This window comes from Podarcis raffonei, chromosome 6 (assembly GCF_027172205.1).
Source record: "Podarcis raffonei isolate rPodRaf1 chromosome 6, rPodRaf1.pri, whole genome shotgun sequence".
Taxonomy (NCBI): Eukaryota; Metazoa; Chordata; class Lepidosauria; order Squamata; family Lacertidae; genus Podarcis; species Podarcis raffonei.
In genome coordinates this window covers 6,652,848-6,671,555 of record NC_070607.1, presented here as the reverse complement: position 1 = coordinate 6,671,555, position 18,708 = coordinate 6,652,848, and the positions used below count along the sequence as shown (strand labels likewise).

At 42.5% G+C, this 18,708-nt stretch overlaps 1 protein-coding gene across 2 annotated transcripts in view; it reads left to right on the top strand.

Moving 5' to 3' along the window:
- ACBD6 (acyl-CoA binding domain containing 6) overlaps positions 1-10,583 on the top strand; it is a 102,312-nt gene extending 91,729 nt beyond the window's left edge. For both annotated transcript variants that reach the window (XM_053391331.1, XM_053391328.1), the window contains 2 exons: positions 1,762-1,792; positions 9,530-10,583. In XM_053391331.1, the coding sequence (XP_053247306.1) occupies positions 1,762-1,792; positions 9,530-9,684 (186 nt within the window). In that variant the 3' untranslated portion in view covers positions 9,685-10,583. The remainder of the gene's footprint in view (positions 1-1,761; positions 1,793-9,529) is intronic.
- Positions 10,584-18,708: the final 8,125 nt, after the last annotated feature.

The window sequence follows — 18,708 nt, the reverse complement described above, 5'->3', positions numbered from 1 at the left end:
GGTCCCCAGATGTTGTTGAACTAGAGTTCCCATCATCTCTGACCATTGGGCTAAACTGGCTGGGAATTAACAGCACCTAGAGGGCCCCAGGTTGATCTAAATGGCACCCTTGATGCCAAAAGCTTAATTTGTCTGGCTAAGAAGGTGGTGGAAACAGAGCAGCATTGAGGGAAGAAAATAAAAATAAAAACAATACTGAAAGTTCAGTCCTTATAGACATCTAAAGTCTTAAGAAAACCAAAATACCCAACACATTTTGGTGATTGATAATCATCCACTGGGGCTCAAGATTAAGGTTCTATCTCCTATCAGAGTGCTTTGAGTTCAAAAGGACTTGCTTCCAGATAAGTATGTACAGGTGGTGACCATTTCATTCCTGCCCCTGTTCCATCCTCTTCTGGGTCCAAAAGGACCTGTGTGTCATTGATCGCTTGTCAATTGGATGCTGCCTGTATAGGATTGAAGCCTAAGACTTACTGTTCATAAATGTGTCTTCCAGCTCCTCTTTGAGGCTTTGCCTCTTGTTTTGCTTCATTCAGGCCTGTAAGTGAACCAAGTTCTGATGGTGAGGAGGTTGTTTCAAGACCCATGTCAATGTAAGGTCGCACAGCCCAGCACCTTGCAACCTTTTCTATGAATGTTGAGCTTGAGGCTGTGGTTCAAAGATCTGTTAAGAGTTTTAGCACCGGTGGGTCAGTGGGTATCAAGTGCCGAGTTGCAGGGAACCCTGCTATCTGTTTGGGGGGGGGGGGCTGAAGCAAGAACCTGGTGTGAGGCCTTGGGTTCAGCTCTACCACACAGGTTTCAATTACTCTTTAGCCAAGGAGGAGGCAGGGGCTCTTTAACAGCCAATGTGTAAGAACACGGGAGAGCAAAAAGTTATCCTAGTCCCCACAAAAGTTGGGGCTACTCCAGCTACAGTACTGCCTCACCTGTGTTGCTTGTGTCACTTGAGTTTAAGCAGATCTGTTTGTCACTATCACCCATGTTGAAAAGATAAGGATTCAGCTAAAATCATCTCTACTGTTCATTTTAGCTGCAGATTTTGTATCTCATTAAACGAATTATGCACAGGAATGTAAGTCAAGTGGCATTTTGTTTTGTTTTTACCTTGTTGTTCAATCAGGAAAAGAATGCACAGGACAGGTTACAGAGACAGTCAAAACCTATAAGCAATGAAGTCTATAAAATGATAAACAATAACAATAAAGCATGCCAGCACCAATAAGTTCTTTTAAGGGCCTGCAATAATAAAAAGATGTTGGTGCCAAAAAGAGAACAAACTTTGTGCCAGGTGAGTCTTTCTGGGGGAAGAGTTCCAAAGATGGGATTCCTCCATTGGAAAAAGTCTAATCCAGGCTTCCTCAACCTTGGCTCTCGAGATGTTTTCGGCCTACAACTCCCATGATCCCTAGCTAGCAGGACCAGTTGTCAGGGATGTTGGGAATTGTAGTCTCAAAACATCTGGAAGGCCGAGGTTGAGGAAGCCTGGTCTAATCTCTTGAGCCTTGGGGGATTACCATTAATATGCAGGCAGGCCCTTGTGGGAAAAGGTGATCCATAAGGGACTTGGGTCCCAAAATGTTTAGGGCTTCAAAGGTTAAAACCAGCACTCTCAATTGCTCATAGAAACAGACAGGGAGCCAGTGAAGCTGTTCTAAATCTGACATGGAGATGTTCACTGTACAAGAACATCATGCCATTCTTTTAAAATGCATATGTGTGGATAAAACTAAATCTGGTTCTCTCTTTTTTCCCCAGGATGATGAAGGCCAAACAGCATTGCATTACGGTAAGCTGTGAGTGAGCATGTTTGCCTATTAACCTACATTATCTGGTAGAGTGAATAAATAATACCCAAGACAGCTACATGTAACAGAAGTAAAGGCCTGCTTAGCAACTTGTAATAAGTTGTTCAAACCAGGAAACATTGCTTTCCAAGCTAAGACTCTTAACTTTGTCTCCTTCAAGCCTGCTATAATATCTGTGCCAAAGTGAATAATAATATTGCATGAATGAGGGAAATGGCTTCAAATACCATAGGTGTTTTGTTTTTTAATGACCATTGATGGATCTTTTGGTAACTTAAACTTTACTCAGTCAGTCTCTAAAATAGAATCATAGAGTTAGAAGGAATCTTTGAGGACAATTATTCTAACCCACTGCTCAGTGCAGGATTGTATTGCAGGATGCAACAATAGCACCCCGTCATATCTCTGTCCTGCCTGTTTAAACACCTCCAGCTAAGGAGAGCTCACCCTCCTCCCAAGCCAATCTGTTCTGCTGTTGAACAGCTCTTACCATTAAGAGGTTTTTCCTGAATCTTTAGCCAAAATCCACTTCCCTTCAGTTTCCACCCATTGCTCTAGACTTTCCCACTAAGAGAACAGAGGGAAAGCCTGCCTCATCTTCTGCATGACAGCCCTTCAGACATATGAAGACTGCTGCCATGTCTCCCCTGAAGCTTCTCCAGGCGAAACATATCCAGCTCTTCCAATGATTTGTCATAGGACTTGGTTTCTAGACCCTTTGCCATTCTGGTCACCCTCCTCTGGTCTTTCCAGATAAGTCAGCCTTGTGAATAAGTCTGCAAAATTACTAGCCTACAAAATGCTTTACTAGCCAGCTGTGAACTGACAAAGGAGTAGCAGACAGCTTCATCCCTCTTCAGCAGTTCACTGCGTTTCTCTGTTGGGTCCAGAGGAGGAGGCTTCCTTTGTGAGTGCTTAAATACAAAGTTGAGTAAAGGTATTGTCAGAAAAGATAGGTCAAAATAAGCTACAGCATTCTATTGACTTGAATATTCATCTAATGCTTCTCATTAGTTTGCTTTTAATTTTGTAATAGAATCTAGACAGCTGAAGACTTATGAGGGTATGTGCAAATATATGTGTAATAACGTTCCACACCGGGAAACAAAACCATATTCTCCCCTCCAAATAAGGTAGTAACAGGGAGCGGAGTGTTGTTAGATTGACCGGGCCTGTTTTCCCTGAATTCCATTATGCACAGTTTTATTATTCAGAAACATTTTATAGTGAAAAAAGTGTATTCCAAGAATTCAGGGGAGTCTTCTGTTGCTTGAGACAGATTCCTTGTATTTCCTTTTATTGTCCGTTTAGTATAATAAATTCTGATGTGGCTAATACACCCAAGGGGTGTCTGTTGTTTATCACCAAGGAACAATGTTGGGTTCTTACCATTTGAGTTCACTGCCTGTATCCTTGTATCCTGTTTTCTTTGTTACCGGCTCCAATAGCACTAATCAAACATTACTTGAAGCCTGACAATATCTTGTTTGTTCAATTAATCATTGTGACTTTCTCAGGCCTGCGCATTCCTGAAAAATCCTTATTTATTTATTCATTCCTTGGACTGCATAATAAAGTCATTCGTTGTAACCAAGACTTGATTGTAGACACAAACCTCTTGTCTATGGGCATCCTTCCCCCCCTCCTTTGCTGCAGCCGTACAACAAACCAAGTAGTTAGCAAAATCCCTTTACAGTAAGGATGGTGAAATAGAATCTGAGTTTATCTATCTTTTGATGAGGATGTTTGGCCTGACAGCTGTCCTTGCCTCAGCAGCTCTTGTGATTACAGAAAGTGTCACGCTCCATCCTTAGATGGGTTATAAATCCTGGTTTGTTCTGATTAAACACGGGTCAGAGCCATTTGGAGGTTAAATGAAGGACAGCTCCCCAGTATGTTACCCTCAAATGGTCTGCCTAAAGGGACCCACCCCCTTCCGTCCAATATCTTCTGGTTATTGGTGCCCCTGTCACTGAATGGTCAGCGCTAGCACTGTGTCTTTGAAAAGGCTAGGATGTGTGTGGTCTCCCTCATGAATGGCTTGCTAGCCTTAAATTCCCTCTTTAAGACCTTCTTCCCCCCCCCTGCCACTTCCCCCCCATGCACACACTTGTTTCCCCCAGGGAATGCTCAAACGATTGGCTCTGTGTCTCCCAGAGGAAATCAAGGTTTCTCCTTGGACTTGAAGTCACCTGACTGTAGCGTGGGCTGGCTCTCTGTATCCTCCCGGGTTCTTTCTTCCTCGTTGAAACACCATCTGCTCTGCTCTTTTTGCACTGTTGCAGGGCAGTGGGAGGGGATGCTGGAGTGAAAATAAATAATAAAAGGAGAAATCCATCATGAAAACCCTGAGGATTAATGGACTTGGAAGGCAAACTGTGCTGAATGAAAATTCATCTTCACCTGTGCCTGTGTCAGGGCTGCCTCCCTGGTGCTTGATAAATAGACGTTCCCAGGATGTGCTGTAAATCCAACAGCTGTTCTAATCTCCAGGGGAAATTTTGCAATCTTTAGAGGTGGGCTTGAGGCCCTCTTGGGTTTCCCGGTGCAGTGGCAACACATTGTTTCGCTTTGGGCCCCTCCTCAGAAATGCCAAATATCTGTCCACACGGCACCTCCGTTTGTAAAGGATCCCCGGTGCCATTGTTGTAGAAGCAAGGAGGCTATTTTCAAGTAGTGCTGCAGCTGCCCCCACTTTACTTACTGTGGAGGCTCCTGTTGAAAGATGGTGACGTTTGGAGGCTGGCTTTCTTTGTTTTGGTTTGTTTGGAAATATAATTGAGATAACTACCCTGCCACTACTTAATGCTTGCTCGTTTGGGGCTGACAACTGGTTAAAATGGCATTGATTAAAATAAACAAAATGTTAACACAATTTTAATATAGGTTATTTTATACAATGCTGAAAGAAACTATATAAAATGTCGCTCATTGTTAGAACAAAATGCAATCTTTTAATATTTTCCCTTTTATGGTAACCCTGGAACCAAAAGAGCTGAAAAAAGAGCTATTAACTTGTAGCCATACTGATTTAAAAATTTCCCTTGCTGATTAATCAATGAAGGCTGCAGTCTTCTGCCATTATACTTGGAGTGAGGCCGCTTGAACACAGTGGGAGGGGGTTCCAAGTAAACATGTCAAGGATTGAGTTGTGCATCTTTAAGGTTGTACCTGCCTCTTTTTATGGGCTTTTCCCAACCATAATTAATTTTGTCAGCTGTAAAGGTTCCTACTACCACCAAGATCTATTTATCGCCAATATAGTAATTCTAATACGCCGTGCAATCTCTCCAATCTCTTCCCTCCTTGCCACAATCCTATGAAGTAGGTCACTTTTACTTACATTTTCATAAATCTAAAACTGCAGTGTTTAGAGAATAATTTGCACAAGGTCGCCAGTTATGCCTGTGAAAGAATGGGGGATTGAATCCAAATCGAGATCAAAGTGCGCTATCAACTGGGCCACCTTGCGTGCTCTGCCTTTTCATGTGAAGTAGGTTCTCGTGTTTTTCAAACCTTTTTTGAAAGCGCACAGATTTCCAAGGGCCCCTCACTATGAGAAATGACATCTTGGATCGTTCTTGAACCCACCTGAGAATTCCTCCAAGCATTTAATAACACCCTTGAGTTCTCATCTCTTCCTAGAACTCCCAGCATATGGAAATTTGTCAGTATTCTGCTAAGCATAGCCTGGTGTTCACAAAAGCGTGGTTCAGACTTCAGATTGCAAGATCTCTAGAGCTATTGGGCCTGGACCATTGTTCTTGTTCAGGGTTCCTTCCATTACAGCCTTTCCAGGAGATTGATTTCCAAGCAACTTCACCAATTTGTTGCCCAGCGCAGGACATTCTTAGCATGTAACATTGATTCTGGCATAACTGCACTAGCTACCAAATTGTTTGCTGGCTCAATTCAATGTGTTGGTTCAAAGAGCCTTATGTGGCTCAGGACCCAAGAACCACTTCTCCCCACATGAACCAACCTAGACCCTGTGATCATCGTCTGAGGCCCTTCTTCACCTGCTACCCTTCCATGGGAGGTTTGGGGGGTAGTAACATAAGACCTTGCCTTTTTGGTGCTGACAACCCACTTGTGGAATGCTCTCTCCAGGGAAGCATGCCTTATTTTTAGGCACCAGGCAGAAAACCTTTGGCTCTACCCAAGCGTTTGGCCCTTAATTTGAAGAATAGCATTGTGGCTTCTTTTAGTGTGGTGGGATCAGTAAGCCCTGATCTGTTTTAACCGTTCAGCTGCTTCTACTGGAGATGAGTAATACTGCATCTCCTGAAAAAGAGAGACCCAGAACGGTCTGTTTGCGGGCAGGGGTATAATATTGGTCCCTTCCCTGGTTTTGAGCCGTTCAGCAGCTGATAAATCTATACTACCTAAAGCACATTTAAGCTACCCTACACCCAACATAGGGACGCGGGTGGCGCTGTGGGTTAAACCACAGAGCCTAGGACTTGCCGATCAGAAGGTCAGCGGTTCGAATCCCTGCGACGGGGTGTGCTCCCGTTGCTCGGTCCCTGCTCCTGCCAACCTAGCAGTTCGAAAGCATGTCAAAGTGCAAGTAGATCAATAGGTACCGCTCCGGTGGGAAGGTAAAGGGTGTTTCCGTGCGCTGCTCTGGTTCACCAGAAGCAACTTAGTCATGCTGGCCACATGACCTGGAAGCTGTACGCCGGCTCCCTCGGCCAATAAAGCGAGATGAGTGCCGCAGCCCCAGAGTCGGCCACGACTGGGCCTAATGGTCAAGGGGTCCCTTTACCTTTACACCCAACATATGGGGTTAAAAACAGCCTCTGGCAGGGAGGGGCTTAACCAGCCTAGTTCTACACCTGGTTAGCTTTTTCTTCCAGAAGTGGAACAAAGATCTCCCACCCTCTTCTGCCTTATATTGTACCACCAGGTAATGAGGAAGTTTCCTAGCTTCTCAGAAGATGTCCTGTAGATGGATTGCTTCCCTGTTGCCAGGGCAGTAGGACTACACAGTTCATCCTGTCACTCCCTCGCTAGCTCTGAGGAAAGGAACAGCTTCTTGTGGGTCATCTGTGTATTCCTGTCTCACAGGGGCAATTTTGTTTTGCCGCCCAAGGTGGTGGGGAAGTGGATGAGTTGGGGAAGCCATCTGGGTTGTCTTCACATGGGGAATGGGGGCACAGTCCTAGGCCCAAGGCTAACACAAGCCTTGGCTTGCAAGATCCTGGAGTATTTGGTTTGAGAGCTTTTTGCCAGATGTGGTTAGCAGCTCCAGCCCAGACAGATAAATGATTTTTTGCCTAGCATAAGCTCCTAAAATGCTAAAATTGTTCTTTAAATAACCTCCAAATGTGCCGCTGTCCTATTTTAATTAAACCTTTGCTTCCTCTCCCCCCCTGTGTCAGCTGAGGAAGGCAACAAAACATTCAAGATACTTTCTAATTACTACACCTAATTGCAAAAAGAAGTACACCACTAATGTGCTGATTTGAAATATAATTAAAAACAGTAATTAGTGTTCAACAGAGAGGCTTCTTGAAGGTTTAGCTCCCACTGGAAATTTCAGTTACAAAGTTGCTTTCGGGTAAATCTTCCAGCCAAAGCCATCATGCTTTCAGGCTAAGCAAAGACTTCCTCTCCAGTGTGAGTGAGAGTGGGCCTATGGTGTTACATTAGTCTAGTGTGCAATTCATAATTCTATCCAGTATGAGCTACAATACACAAACCTATTGTACAACATTTCACTTAATATTCCTGGCTCTAATTCATTACAGTCTTCCTGTCTTTTCTCCAGGACTACAGGCAAATTCTGATTTGTAATTTTTTGCATCTCATCTCTTTGGCAATTGGAAGCTTCTTTAGTGTTGTACTTCCTACTTCTCTCTTTTAAGGAAGGAGAGAATAGAATCATATTAATCACCTCTACAAGAAAAGTGCTGTTGAAATTTCATTCCAGTTTCTTTGTGAAGAAATCAGTTCTCATCTACTGCTCAAATTCAAATAAAGATCAATGCAGAGCCAGTTTTTACATAGCAGTGGCCTGGTTGGAGTTTTACTCTCTCATCCCGTGTCCTTCCAATAATTCTAGCACAGGGAAATTTGCATGGGAGATACTTACAGTGCCTTGGATCACAAGATAAGTTAACATACAGAGTGCACTTGCAGTCCTCTGCCTAAAGCCTTTCAGGGAGGAGACAAGAGGCCTCAAACAATCTAGGGTGGGGTGCAGGGGCTACTGTCAAGAAGAGACAGAAACTTTCCCTCAGTGGGCTCCCTTAAATTAGATCTTAGGATCCAACCCAATACAGGGCCATTCTACATGGTTCCTAAGGCGCCCCTTAACCCTACAGAGAGACTTTGCGGGGGCACAGTGTGCTGCTTGGGGAAGGATCTTTACTTCTGTGAACTTCCTTAAGTTGATTTAGCCACAGTGACTTGGATTCTAAGATATTTTTCATGCCAGTTTGCCTTATATCAATCGTTTCAGTTGTCCAGTTTAGTTTTCAAAGCTGCTCACCCGCATTCAATCCCCAGCCAAAGGCAGATGCTGAAAAATAGGAGGTTGCCATGAGAGTAAAATTATCTATGCTTCAATCGGTAGGTTTCGGCCAAGTGGTCTCCCTTCCTGCTTCATTCACCTCGTGTCCCCTGTAAATCAGGCAGACATGTCCAAAAAATGGGCAGAAGAAGACTATTAGATGCATCACATCAGCTGCTGCAGTCAGCCTTCTGTTCCACAAGCTATGAAGCCACTAATGGAGGGATACTCATGGGACATGGCCTTTGCCATCAGAGTTATGGATGCTAGGTGCTTCCATGAACCTTTATGAATCCAGAAAAAGTAGCAGTTTTGTCTATAGCCAGAAGTATTATGTGGCATATTTGCAAACAACTCAGAAACCATTCAGAGTCAAAAGGCATCTGCTGTGAGGGGGGGGAGACACACACTGCTTTACTACCTCTTTTGGAAGGCCTTGATCTCTTAGCCACTTCTTCCTAAGGCTGCAGGTCATGAGTTGTGGGTGACGGCAGCATTGAGACATTATGCGCCACAATTGCCACTGTGCCTGCAAAAGATGTCCCCCCTTTGCCTAGAAAATTTTTCACACCCTGAAATGTCTTACCTGCAATTTGTCTTTTTATAAGTGTGGGCCTTAAAAAAAATGTGTTAATGGTCTGGTAAAATAATTCCATTTTTTAGATTGCTCAAAAGTCAGGAAATGTCAGAATCAAGGTTGGTCTCATGTTTCCTCTGAAAGGTTACAATTTAAATTTAATATCCTGCATCTCTTCCATCCTCCTCCTCTTTCGTTTCAGCAAGCTATGTTTTCCTGGCTACCTGTGAAGTAATTTTGCTGTAATATCTATAGTTAATAGCAGAGGTGCCATAGTGTTCTCCAAGATTGAGCTCTGTTAGTTGGTTTTTTTCATGTTCCAAGATTCAGACTTTTATCCTATTCCTTTCTAGTAATAAATCAAGATCCAAGTAATCATTCCTTACTAACTACTGTCAAAACTGTGACCTGACATACATTTTAAGAAACTGAAATAGTGGTTCTTAGGCATGTCGATAGGATGTGGAATATCAATCTTCAGCAGAGTTTTCTCTGCTTTGCCAACTTCGTTTTCCGTTTGGCTTCAAAACTCTTTGCTTCTGCAATTCTGAAACACACCACTCATCAAATGTTCTGTTAGCCACTTAAAAGTAATCTGTGTTTTTTCTGTTCTTTCCCCTCTAGCTTCCACCTGTGAGTTTTCTGACATTGTGAAGCTGCTCCTGGAGTCTGGAGCTGACCCTACTCTTCGGGACACAGAGGGCTACTTGCCTGAGGAAGTCACGGACTGTAAAGTGATCACCTCCATGCTGCAGGAGCACACGGCTGGCAAAGCTTGATCGAAAGGCCAAGGAAGTGCAGGTAGCCCCAGCCCAGGGCTCTCAAAATGGACGAAAAACTGCAATAAAATCATCCTATGTCCACATAATCAATATGCATGATGTATGGAGACTGGAATCTGCGGAGCAAAGAAGCTTATTTCTGGGAGCAGAAAACAGAGCAATGCAATATTGCACTGAACAAAACAGGCCTGTGTATCTATATTGCCTGCCTGGCACAACACAGCCCCAGCCATAGGTTCTGACCTGTCATTTGCTTGACAGACCCCTGTTTTTGTAGCCCCAAATTAAAAAGGAACAGATCTACTCTGCTTCTGGTGGCTGCCAAGCATGGCTGATGGGATCTTTCCTCTTTGATAGGTCACAAGCGTTGTACGCCTTGTGCAGCCCAAGGCTCAGTTTGCATGAAGCAGAGTTTCATCATGAATCTTGAGGTTAACTTAAGGGAGCAACTATATTATGAATGCAATCCTGTATGTGCCCACTCAGGAGCAAGCCTCCTATGTGGGATTTGTTTTCCCGAGTAAATATGGACAGGATTGAATTGCAAGACTATCTGCTCTTTTCCAAAATGCAAGTTACTAGTAAGAAGGGAAAGTCTAGCTGATGGGCAAGGGATGGGGAGAAATGAGCATCTTTACAAAGCTGATCTTCCCATGACAGATTTCACTTTTTAGTCCTGTATCACTACTGCTACTTCCTTGAATTGGGTAATGGAAGCAATGGAGTTATCTAAGATGTGAGAATTGAGGGTTTTCCTATTGGCTCCTGAAGATTAAAAAGGCAAAACATGGACACTGAGCTACTGCTATGAGACTGAGAACTGATGGGAGTGTCCTTTGTGTGTGTCCCTCTGTCTCTGTAAAATACTGTCTTGCACGATAAAAGATGTCAAAGAATTGTTTCTGAATTGCTCTTTTTCTTCCTTTCATGTGAAATCAGTTGCACAAACAGCAGCATGATTTCGTGTTGAATATTCTGGAGTGTTACTTTGGATGTTTTTAATTGTTCTGTCATGATCACCTCATGTTCTAGAGTTACTGAAAGAGAACTGACGGAGCTATTTAAAAAACTGTGAAGACTAAAGCATCTTTGAAAGGCAGTATGAAATCAAATATTAAATGACTGCGAATCCAGAAAGAGAGGAAGAAAAGTATTACTGATTTGCAGCTTGCAGTTTATAGTACTTGCATTGCTAGAACAGTTTGAGGAGTTGATATGGTAGAAACTTCTCTGCCGAAAGAAAATCAGAAGAGAGGAAAGCTTTTCTCTGGCATGCAAAGTGAGTAAGTATGCTGGTAACTTTGTAGTATCCACCAGTGTCCACTGGCTGACTGAATATGCACAAGAAGTAAATAACATTGGAAGAATTTCATCCTTTAGGACTGATAAGGAGTGTTCAGCTATGCCCTTATTCTCTCTCACTGTACAAGTAAGTTACAGGTCCATTGTACTTCTTCACTGCTGCAGTGTCTACACTGAAAATATTTTAGTATTTGTGTAGATGCTACCGGAAATGGTTGATGTAGACGAGGTTGAAAAGCTTTAAAGAGCATAAATCAGAGAAGATGAAATGTATATATAATGTAGTATATAGTATACATATATAATAATGTATATGTAATATAGTGGTGGAAGGGACGCGGGTGGCGCTGTGGGTAAAAGCCTCAGCGCCTAGGGCTTGCCGATCGAAAGGTCGGCGGTTCGAATCCCCGCGGCGGGGTGCGCTCCTGTTCCTCGGTCCCAGCGCCTGCCAACCTAGCAGTTCGAAAGCACCCCCGGGTGCAAGTAGATAAATAGGGACCGCTTACTGGCGGGAAGGTAAACGGCGTTCCGTGTGCTGCGCTGGCTCGCCAGATGCAGCTTTGTCACGCTGGCCACGTGACCCGGAAGTGTCTTCGGACAGCGCTGGCCCCCGGCCTCTTAAGTGAGATGGGCGCACAACCCCAGAGTCTGTCAAGACTGGCCCGTATGGGCAGGGGTACCTTTACCTTTACCTTAATATAGTGGTGGACACCTATATTATTCCTAATTTCATCTTTCATAGTGGAATGGTAGTGGCTCTGTCCTTGTGCCTGCCTCTTGCCATTGCTCAAGTTACCTTTGCCTGTTGCTGCCTGTCCGAAGATGACTGGGCAAGCTCATTTTCCATCTTGTTTGCTAAGGGGTTTCCTCCCCACTCAGCACCCACCCCTGTGATGTGCATTTTAAACCACATTTTTATTATTTCTTTGCAAGGTTGTACAGTTGTCTGAAAAACATACACAAATAAGAGTGATGGACACATAACAATCTGTCAGAGCAGACTAGGCTTTTCTCAGAACTGGGCATGTTTATCACCTATATTTGCATACAGCCATCTTTATGGCAGACAGACTCTTAGTTGAATTAGCAGTCCCATGTTAAATCTCTTCTCCCACACCAAAAAAATGTTTGGGCTGTTCTTCATCCCATGGAGACTAGATCCAAAGATATGTTTGCTGGAATCATTGTGCAGCTAAGGTATTGTGACAGCTACATTTTGGTGCATGGAGAAGGGCATGAAAAGTATGGTCACTGCTGCACGGTTGGCAACTCCTCCCTCTCTCTGCCAAATTCGTGAAATCAGTCATCAGTTTTGGAATTGTGCTGTGGAGAAGTTGGCAAACACTGAAGAGCATAACAGTCACCTTTCTGTGGTCCCTTGGCACCACAGAAGCAGCCACTTTGCCCAGTAGCTAGGATTTATTTATTCTTTCGTGCTGAAGGTTATCCTTTCTGGCATTTTAATATTTTCAAGGGAAGTTCTCTCTGATGGACATCTTGTGTACTAAAAAGCTCTCTCAAAATAACACATGCTTGCTGCGTGCCCAGATGCAAAGTGGCAAGCTGCAGCGCCCACACCTTTCACAAAGTACATTTGCAGAGCTCAGAGCTTAGGCCTGAATATGTTTATAGCACTTTAGGACTGTTTGTGAAGTTGGAGCCCTTCCAAAAAAGAAGAAAAAAACCGAGAAGGCATATATTATTGTTTATAATCTGCTTTATTCAGCCAAACCTTTTCCCAAACAGCCCCCTGGATTGCTGTTTAAATCCTCTGGTGCCTTTAACTACCGATACTGAAAATGGTTAATGCATATTCAAACTAAGCCTGGCATCTACTCCAGGAAATCACTTTAATTGAGAAGCATTAAATGTTAAAATGATTAAAATACATAAAGCCAACATGGTGTATATGAAGAGCCCAGATACGCAGCTTCAGAGTGTTCCTTGGCCCAGTATCTCTGAAGTCTGATCTTCAAAGGCTGATACAGTTTAGAATTCCCTGAAAAGAAGATTGGTCCGTTTTCTTGTCTCACAGAACTGGATGTCTAGCAAGTAGCTCTCTGACTAGAATGGAAGCAAATACTTTGAGAGTCACTGGGGAAGGTTTGATGACTTGATGCTTAATTCTGCTTCTGCTTCTGTAGGATTGTGTGTCTTTGTCGTGTGTGTGTGTGTGTGTGTGTGTGTGTGAGAGAGAGAGAGAGAGAGAGAGAGAGAGAGAGAGAGAGGTTCCGACCCTGTATGAGTTCAGGGTGGGAGAAAACCTGTACTCTGATTCTCTAAAGATTCCATGGCCAGATCACATACTGCCAAAGAGCACAAGTGATGAACAAAAAATGTGGGAAGAAATTCCACATTAGAGCCCAAATAAAATTTAGTAATAGTGACAGCTGTGGTAAAATGTGCATCACTATATGAGGATCATCGCCACCAACAACAAAACAAAACCGCCCGCCTCTGAGAATAGAAAAGCATCATGCTTCTCTTTTTTAAAAAATGGTTGTATGGACTGGTATGATTCAGCCAGTTGCTGCATGGTGATAACTGTATCTCTGGTGATAAACCTGAACCTATGTACCTTGGGCATCTGAAAATAAGTATCTGATCTCTGCCAACCCTCATAATGTAATAGATTTTATCACTTATCTGTGTTTCAACACGAGGAAGTCTTGATTGAAATTAAACACAGAAGCTAATTAGTCAGTTGATTAGTCTGTTGAAAGTCAGCTGGCCCCATTAAGCTAGCTAGCTCCAGATTGTGTTTTCTGAGATTGGAACCAAATATATGTCCTTGTAGGAGGATGTGAAAGTGGGTGTTTGGGGGGAATAAATAATCTGTAGAACAGGGATGATGAATCTGTGGCCCTCTAAATGTTCAAAGAATCATAGAATTGCAAAGTTGGAAGGGTCATCTAGTGCAATGCAGGAATCTTGGCTAAAGCATCCATGACAGATGGCCATCCAACCTCTGCTTAAAAACCTCCAAGAAGGAGAGTCCACAGCCTCTCAAGGGAAACCATTCCACTGTCTAACAGCTCTTACTTCTGCATCCTTTGGAGGGTGGAAGTTGTAGTCATAATGCAGATACCTTGGGCTTCTTAACTTCACACTCTTTTCCTTCATCCATGTAAGGCTACAGATCCATCCCTCATTGCATAGCTGTCTGAGTAGTATATGGGCATGATGGGATGGGTGAATACAAACAATTCGCAAGTTCTTGTAACCAGTTGGTGAGCTGGTTATTTATATCATCCTGTATAAAGAAATAAGAGCTTCACTGTGTCCTAGATTTCTACTAAGATACAGGTTGGCTGCTAGCGGGTCAATTTAAGCCAAGTGCTAAGTGCTGGTCTCTGTCTAAAACCTTTTCAGTTGTGTGGTGAATGTGATATATTTAAAAGATCCTTGGAGAAAGTATGTTGGTGCTGTAAGCAAAGTTGCTCTAATTTAAACTATTGATACAACACAGAAAAAGGCACTTGAATCCTAAAGAACTTTTCATATTTATTTTACATAGAACTTTCTTTTTTTTACATACAACTCATGCCAGCACACATGAGGCATATACGAAGAAACTTGCCAGGTTTTGTTTTGTGTTTTTTTTCCAGAGACACGTGGCAATAAATAGGTTTCTTTAGACTTTGCTTCAGAACTGTACAAAATGTATAACTGCAGGGAGCTGTCCGTGGTGGGATAGAGCAAACTGGGAGGGAGGTGTAAGGAATGCATCAGCCTTCGCTCTTGTCATTTTTCTTGCTTGAAACTGTATTCAAAAACAAAAAGTGGACAGCTTCATTTTTACCGAGTCCAAGTTGCTGAGTTTGTTCTTGGTCTTTTTCCTCCTCTAAGGAGTTCTGTGCTTGCATGTCTACACAGAGAAGCAATTGGATGGAATGCCTGATGAGCTCGTGACACCACCATGCACACAGTCTGTGTGTTCTGCTCTTCAGGTACAAAAGATGCCTTCGTATTCCACAGCACTAGCTAGAAGTCACCCATGTGCTTTAGGAAAGCATTGTGTTTACCAAGCAATGTGAATATGCTAATCCTGACCTCTGCTTTTGCATTATTTGCTTCCTTGTTGCGGTTAGGAGCAAATCCTGTTCGTTTTTTTGTTTCTGTTTTTAAAGACAACAACCAAACCCAAGTGAAATAGACAACATGCCAGTGGTGTGCTTTTTCTTTTTTAGCTTCAGCCATGGCCAAAGCCCTGCAGCAACAGGTCATAACATACAACATGTTCACACTAAACTGTGAATTAGTCCTCTGAGTACTGTTTCCGAGTCCTGAAATGCAGTGCTCTTAACAGGAAGATGGATTTCCTTCCCACAAATATACCAGCCTTAGCTGCGTTAGAGTGCAGGTGAAAGCTAAAGTCATAGAAGAGGAGTTCTGGTCAAAAACACTGAGACCTTATACAAGGCTGGAATATTGCAAAGGCAGGTAAAATGTTATGCTAAGCTCTTCAGGAATTAAGGAGACATGGATGGCAAAGAACATGCAGTAATCAATTTGCATGATTCTCTCTACATCTGAACAATTTCAGGCAGATGTTCTTAAATCCTCCAGAAAATGTCAAACTTTATTAGACACTTCATGGCAAAGCGTTTATAACTTATGCTTAATCAAGTTAATAAAACTGGGATGCAAACTGATCGTCTAAATAAAAGTTTCAAGAGCAAACATTTCTCCCATTTGATGTTGTCAGATTGATAAATTGTCATACACATGCGATTGTTGCAGAAAGTAGCTATGTTGATACCTTAGCAGTGGTGACTGGGTGTGGCATCAATGTACACAGATGCCCTTTTGCATCCAGTAGAGTTTATAAGTCCATTCTACCCCTCTGACTATTACACTTGAGGTTTGATTGAGTGGGGGGCGTATATATAATTTCTATTGAACTTTGAAGGAAAGATGTAATAGAGATAAAGAATCCAGCCAAAGGGCAGAGCACCATCTGCATACATGCAGATTTTTGTTAATTCAGCCTTGATGCACACAATTCCTTACTGACTTTGCTGGAGTTGGTAACCAGGAATTGAAAATGAAGTACACAGAAGCAAATCAGTATTAATGTTCATCATTCTCACAAACTTGATAGCCTGCCTACTCTTTGCTGCATCAAATTACTCATTAAAGATTTGATAACACATTGTAAACCAAAATATAGTATACCTGTGCCATATGGAAGCTAAGAATTTTAAAGGGATCTTGGCTGGGCAGCAGTAGGATGCAAAGTTTGTTCCGGGTTTTCTTTGTGGTCTCTCAGTTTGCTACTGTTTCTGTATCACTGCATCTTGAACAAAACATTTGTAAAATTATTTCTAGCACTGTCCTCACACTTGTAATTTTCACTTGTGAATAGTTCATGATGTATTTAAAGGTATCCTCCACAACATACTCCTAAGTTAAATTCTTGTCTCGTACAACATACAGGTTTTTCTGCTATTCTTCCCAAGCTTATTTTTGCCTCAATGTATGCTTTGTTTTTTGTTTTTGTTCCCAAATGGGTAAAGGCAACCCATCATTACGGATTTATTTTTTTGTTTTTAGGCTAAAGGAATTGTGAAGGCTGAAGAGGGTGAAATGGTACAGGGGCAGGTGCAATCCTTGACAGTGTAAAGCAGACTTCCTCAACCTCGGCCCTCCAGATGTTTTTGGCCTACAACTCCCATGATCCCTAGCTAGCAGGACCAGTGGTCAGGGATGATGGGAATTGTAGTCTCAAAACATCTGGAGGGCCGAGGTTGAGGAAGCCCGTTTTAGATGAACTAGTATTTTAGACATGTAAAGCAGGCAATAATTCCATATAGGCAATGAGAATGATGGGGGGAAATGGCATAATTGATTTCAGTCAGAGGCTTGCTTTTCACTTAAAGGGAACTATGGCACTTGAGCACATGTGTATCTCTCACTGAAACCACAAGGGCTTGAAGGTGCTTAAGTTTTGGCATCCCATGTGTTACTCATTGTTTATAAAAAGAGAGAGAGAAAATGCCCCAACGCCTACAATATTCACACACACGTGATCTAAACATTGCCACATTTCCTTTTGTCATGGTTCTAACAAAGCTTGATGCATGAATCCCTTGCAAGCACCTTCTAGAGATTTCTCTTGTGTTCAGAGTAATTGGCTCCACATACATGAACATGTGCAAGCATATACCTGCATATTGACAGGCCTGAATAGGATGAATGTTTGCAGGGGGGGTGAAAGTTAAAATGAACCCCCCCACTGCAAAAAACCCTTTTTGTACCTATTTTAAGTTCTGCAGTCTGTGACTCTCAATATGGATAAAACAGCTTGATTTCAGCAGAGTGTGGGGCTGATACTGGAATAATTGCTTTCTCACTTGAACTGAAATAGAAAAGCTATTCAGTAATGAAGCTGAATTAGTCTTGATGTTATAAAGGGTCATGGTAACAAATGACATAGAAATAGTTTACAGAGTTACAGTGTCTTAAAGGAAGATAGTGAAAATGTGCATATATTGTCAGAAATGTGACTGAGATTGTTTAGCTGTGGCACAGTGGACTTAGGCTTGGTCATTTGTACCTTCAGTCTTATCCTCATTGGGTTGCATGGTCTTATTGTCTGCTTTTACCACTAATAAATGTAGTGGGGGGTAAATCAAATACCGACTCAAGGGAAATGTTTCTAAATTTCGATTGAAAATGAGACAGTGGTCTGGTCAGGAGAGATGTGGAGCTCATTCTACATGGGATCAGTAGTCATCTTTCACATGGTGTATGATGCTTGGCAAAACTGAACAAGTTTTTTTAAAAAAGCAAGACACACAAGTCCAAATTATTACCAGCTCCATAAAACAGAAAGCAGTCTTTGCTTTCCCCCACAAAATCTTGTAGGGGCAACATTTTTCACAGTGGAGGCAGAATTCCAATTAAATGCTTTTTTTAAAAAAGGAGCAGTGAATATTAATCTGGAGACTTTCAACAGATACATTACGGGATCTTATTTCATTAGATTGTTTTGATTATAGAATGGCAGCTATGGAAGTCAGCAGAAATCCCTTACCTAATTCAGTTCTGTTTATATTTTTCGCAATAACATGTTGAAAGCTTTTGCCATGGAAGTAAAAACTTTACATATGCACTTTCCCCCTTAACAGCTATAATCTCTCCAAGGGAGAAACGTACATACTTTCACACAGTGAAAGGCAACATGTATTTGGGTCGAGAAGCTGCTGTGTTCCTTTAGCATTTTACTGTGTCTTGTCCCATTCTTGTGTGATTTCAAAATAGGCCCCCAAACCCCACAAGAGCAAGTGAAAGCTTCTTTTTAGGCTTTGACTGTGTGATAGCTCAGTCGGTAGAGCATGAGACTCATAATCTCAAGAGTTGTGGGTTTGAGTCCCACGTTGGCCAAAAAGAATCCTGCATGGCAGGGGGTTGGACTAGATGACACTTGTGGTCTCTTCCAACTCTACAATTCTATGGGTTGTAGTCATTGCTAATATTTCAGTGGGTCTACTCAGTTGGCTACCACCCAGTTGGTTCAGGGACAGAATATTGAGAGTTTGCACGTGTAAGACTGGTACACTTGTGTGTGTAACCTCATTGGCAATCGTTGTGCTTGAGGTGTTAAAACTGATCTACCTGTGTGATCTGTGACTGCTCATTCACAAAAAAGTAATCACATATTGAACACCTATGCATGGGCCAGTTCTCAGCTTCTCGTTACACTCGTGTGACCTT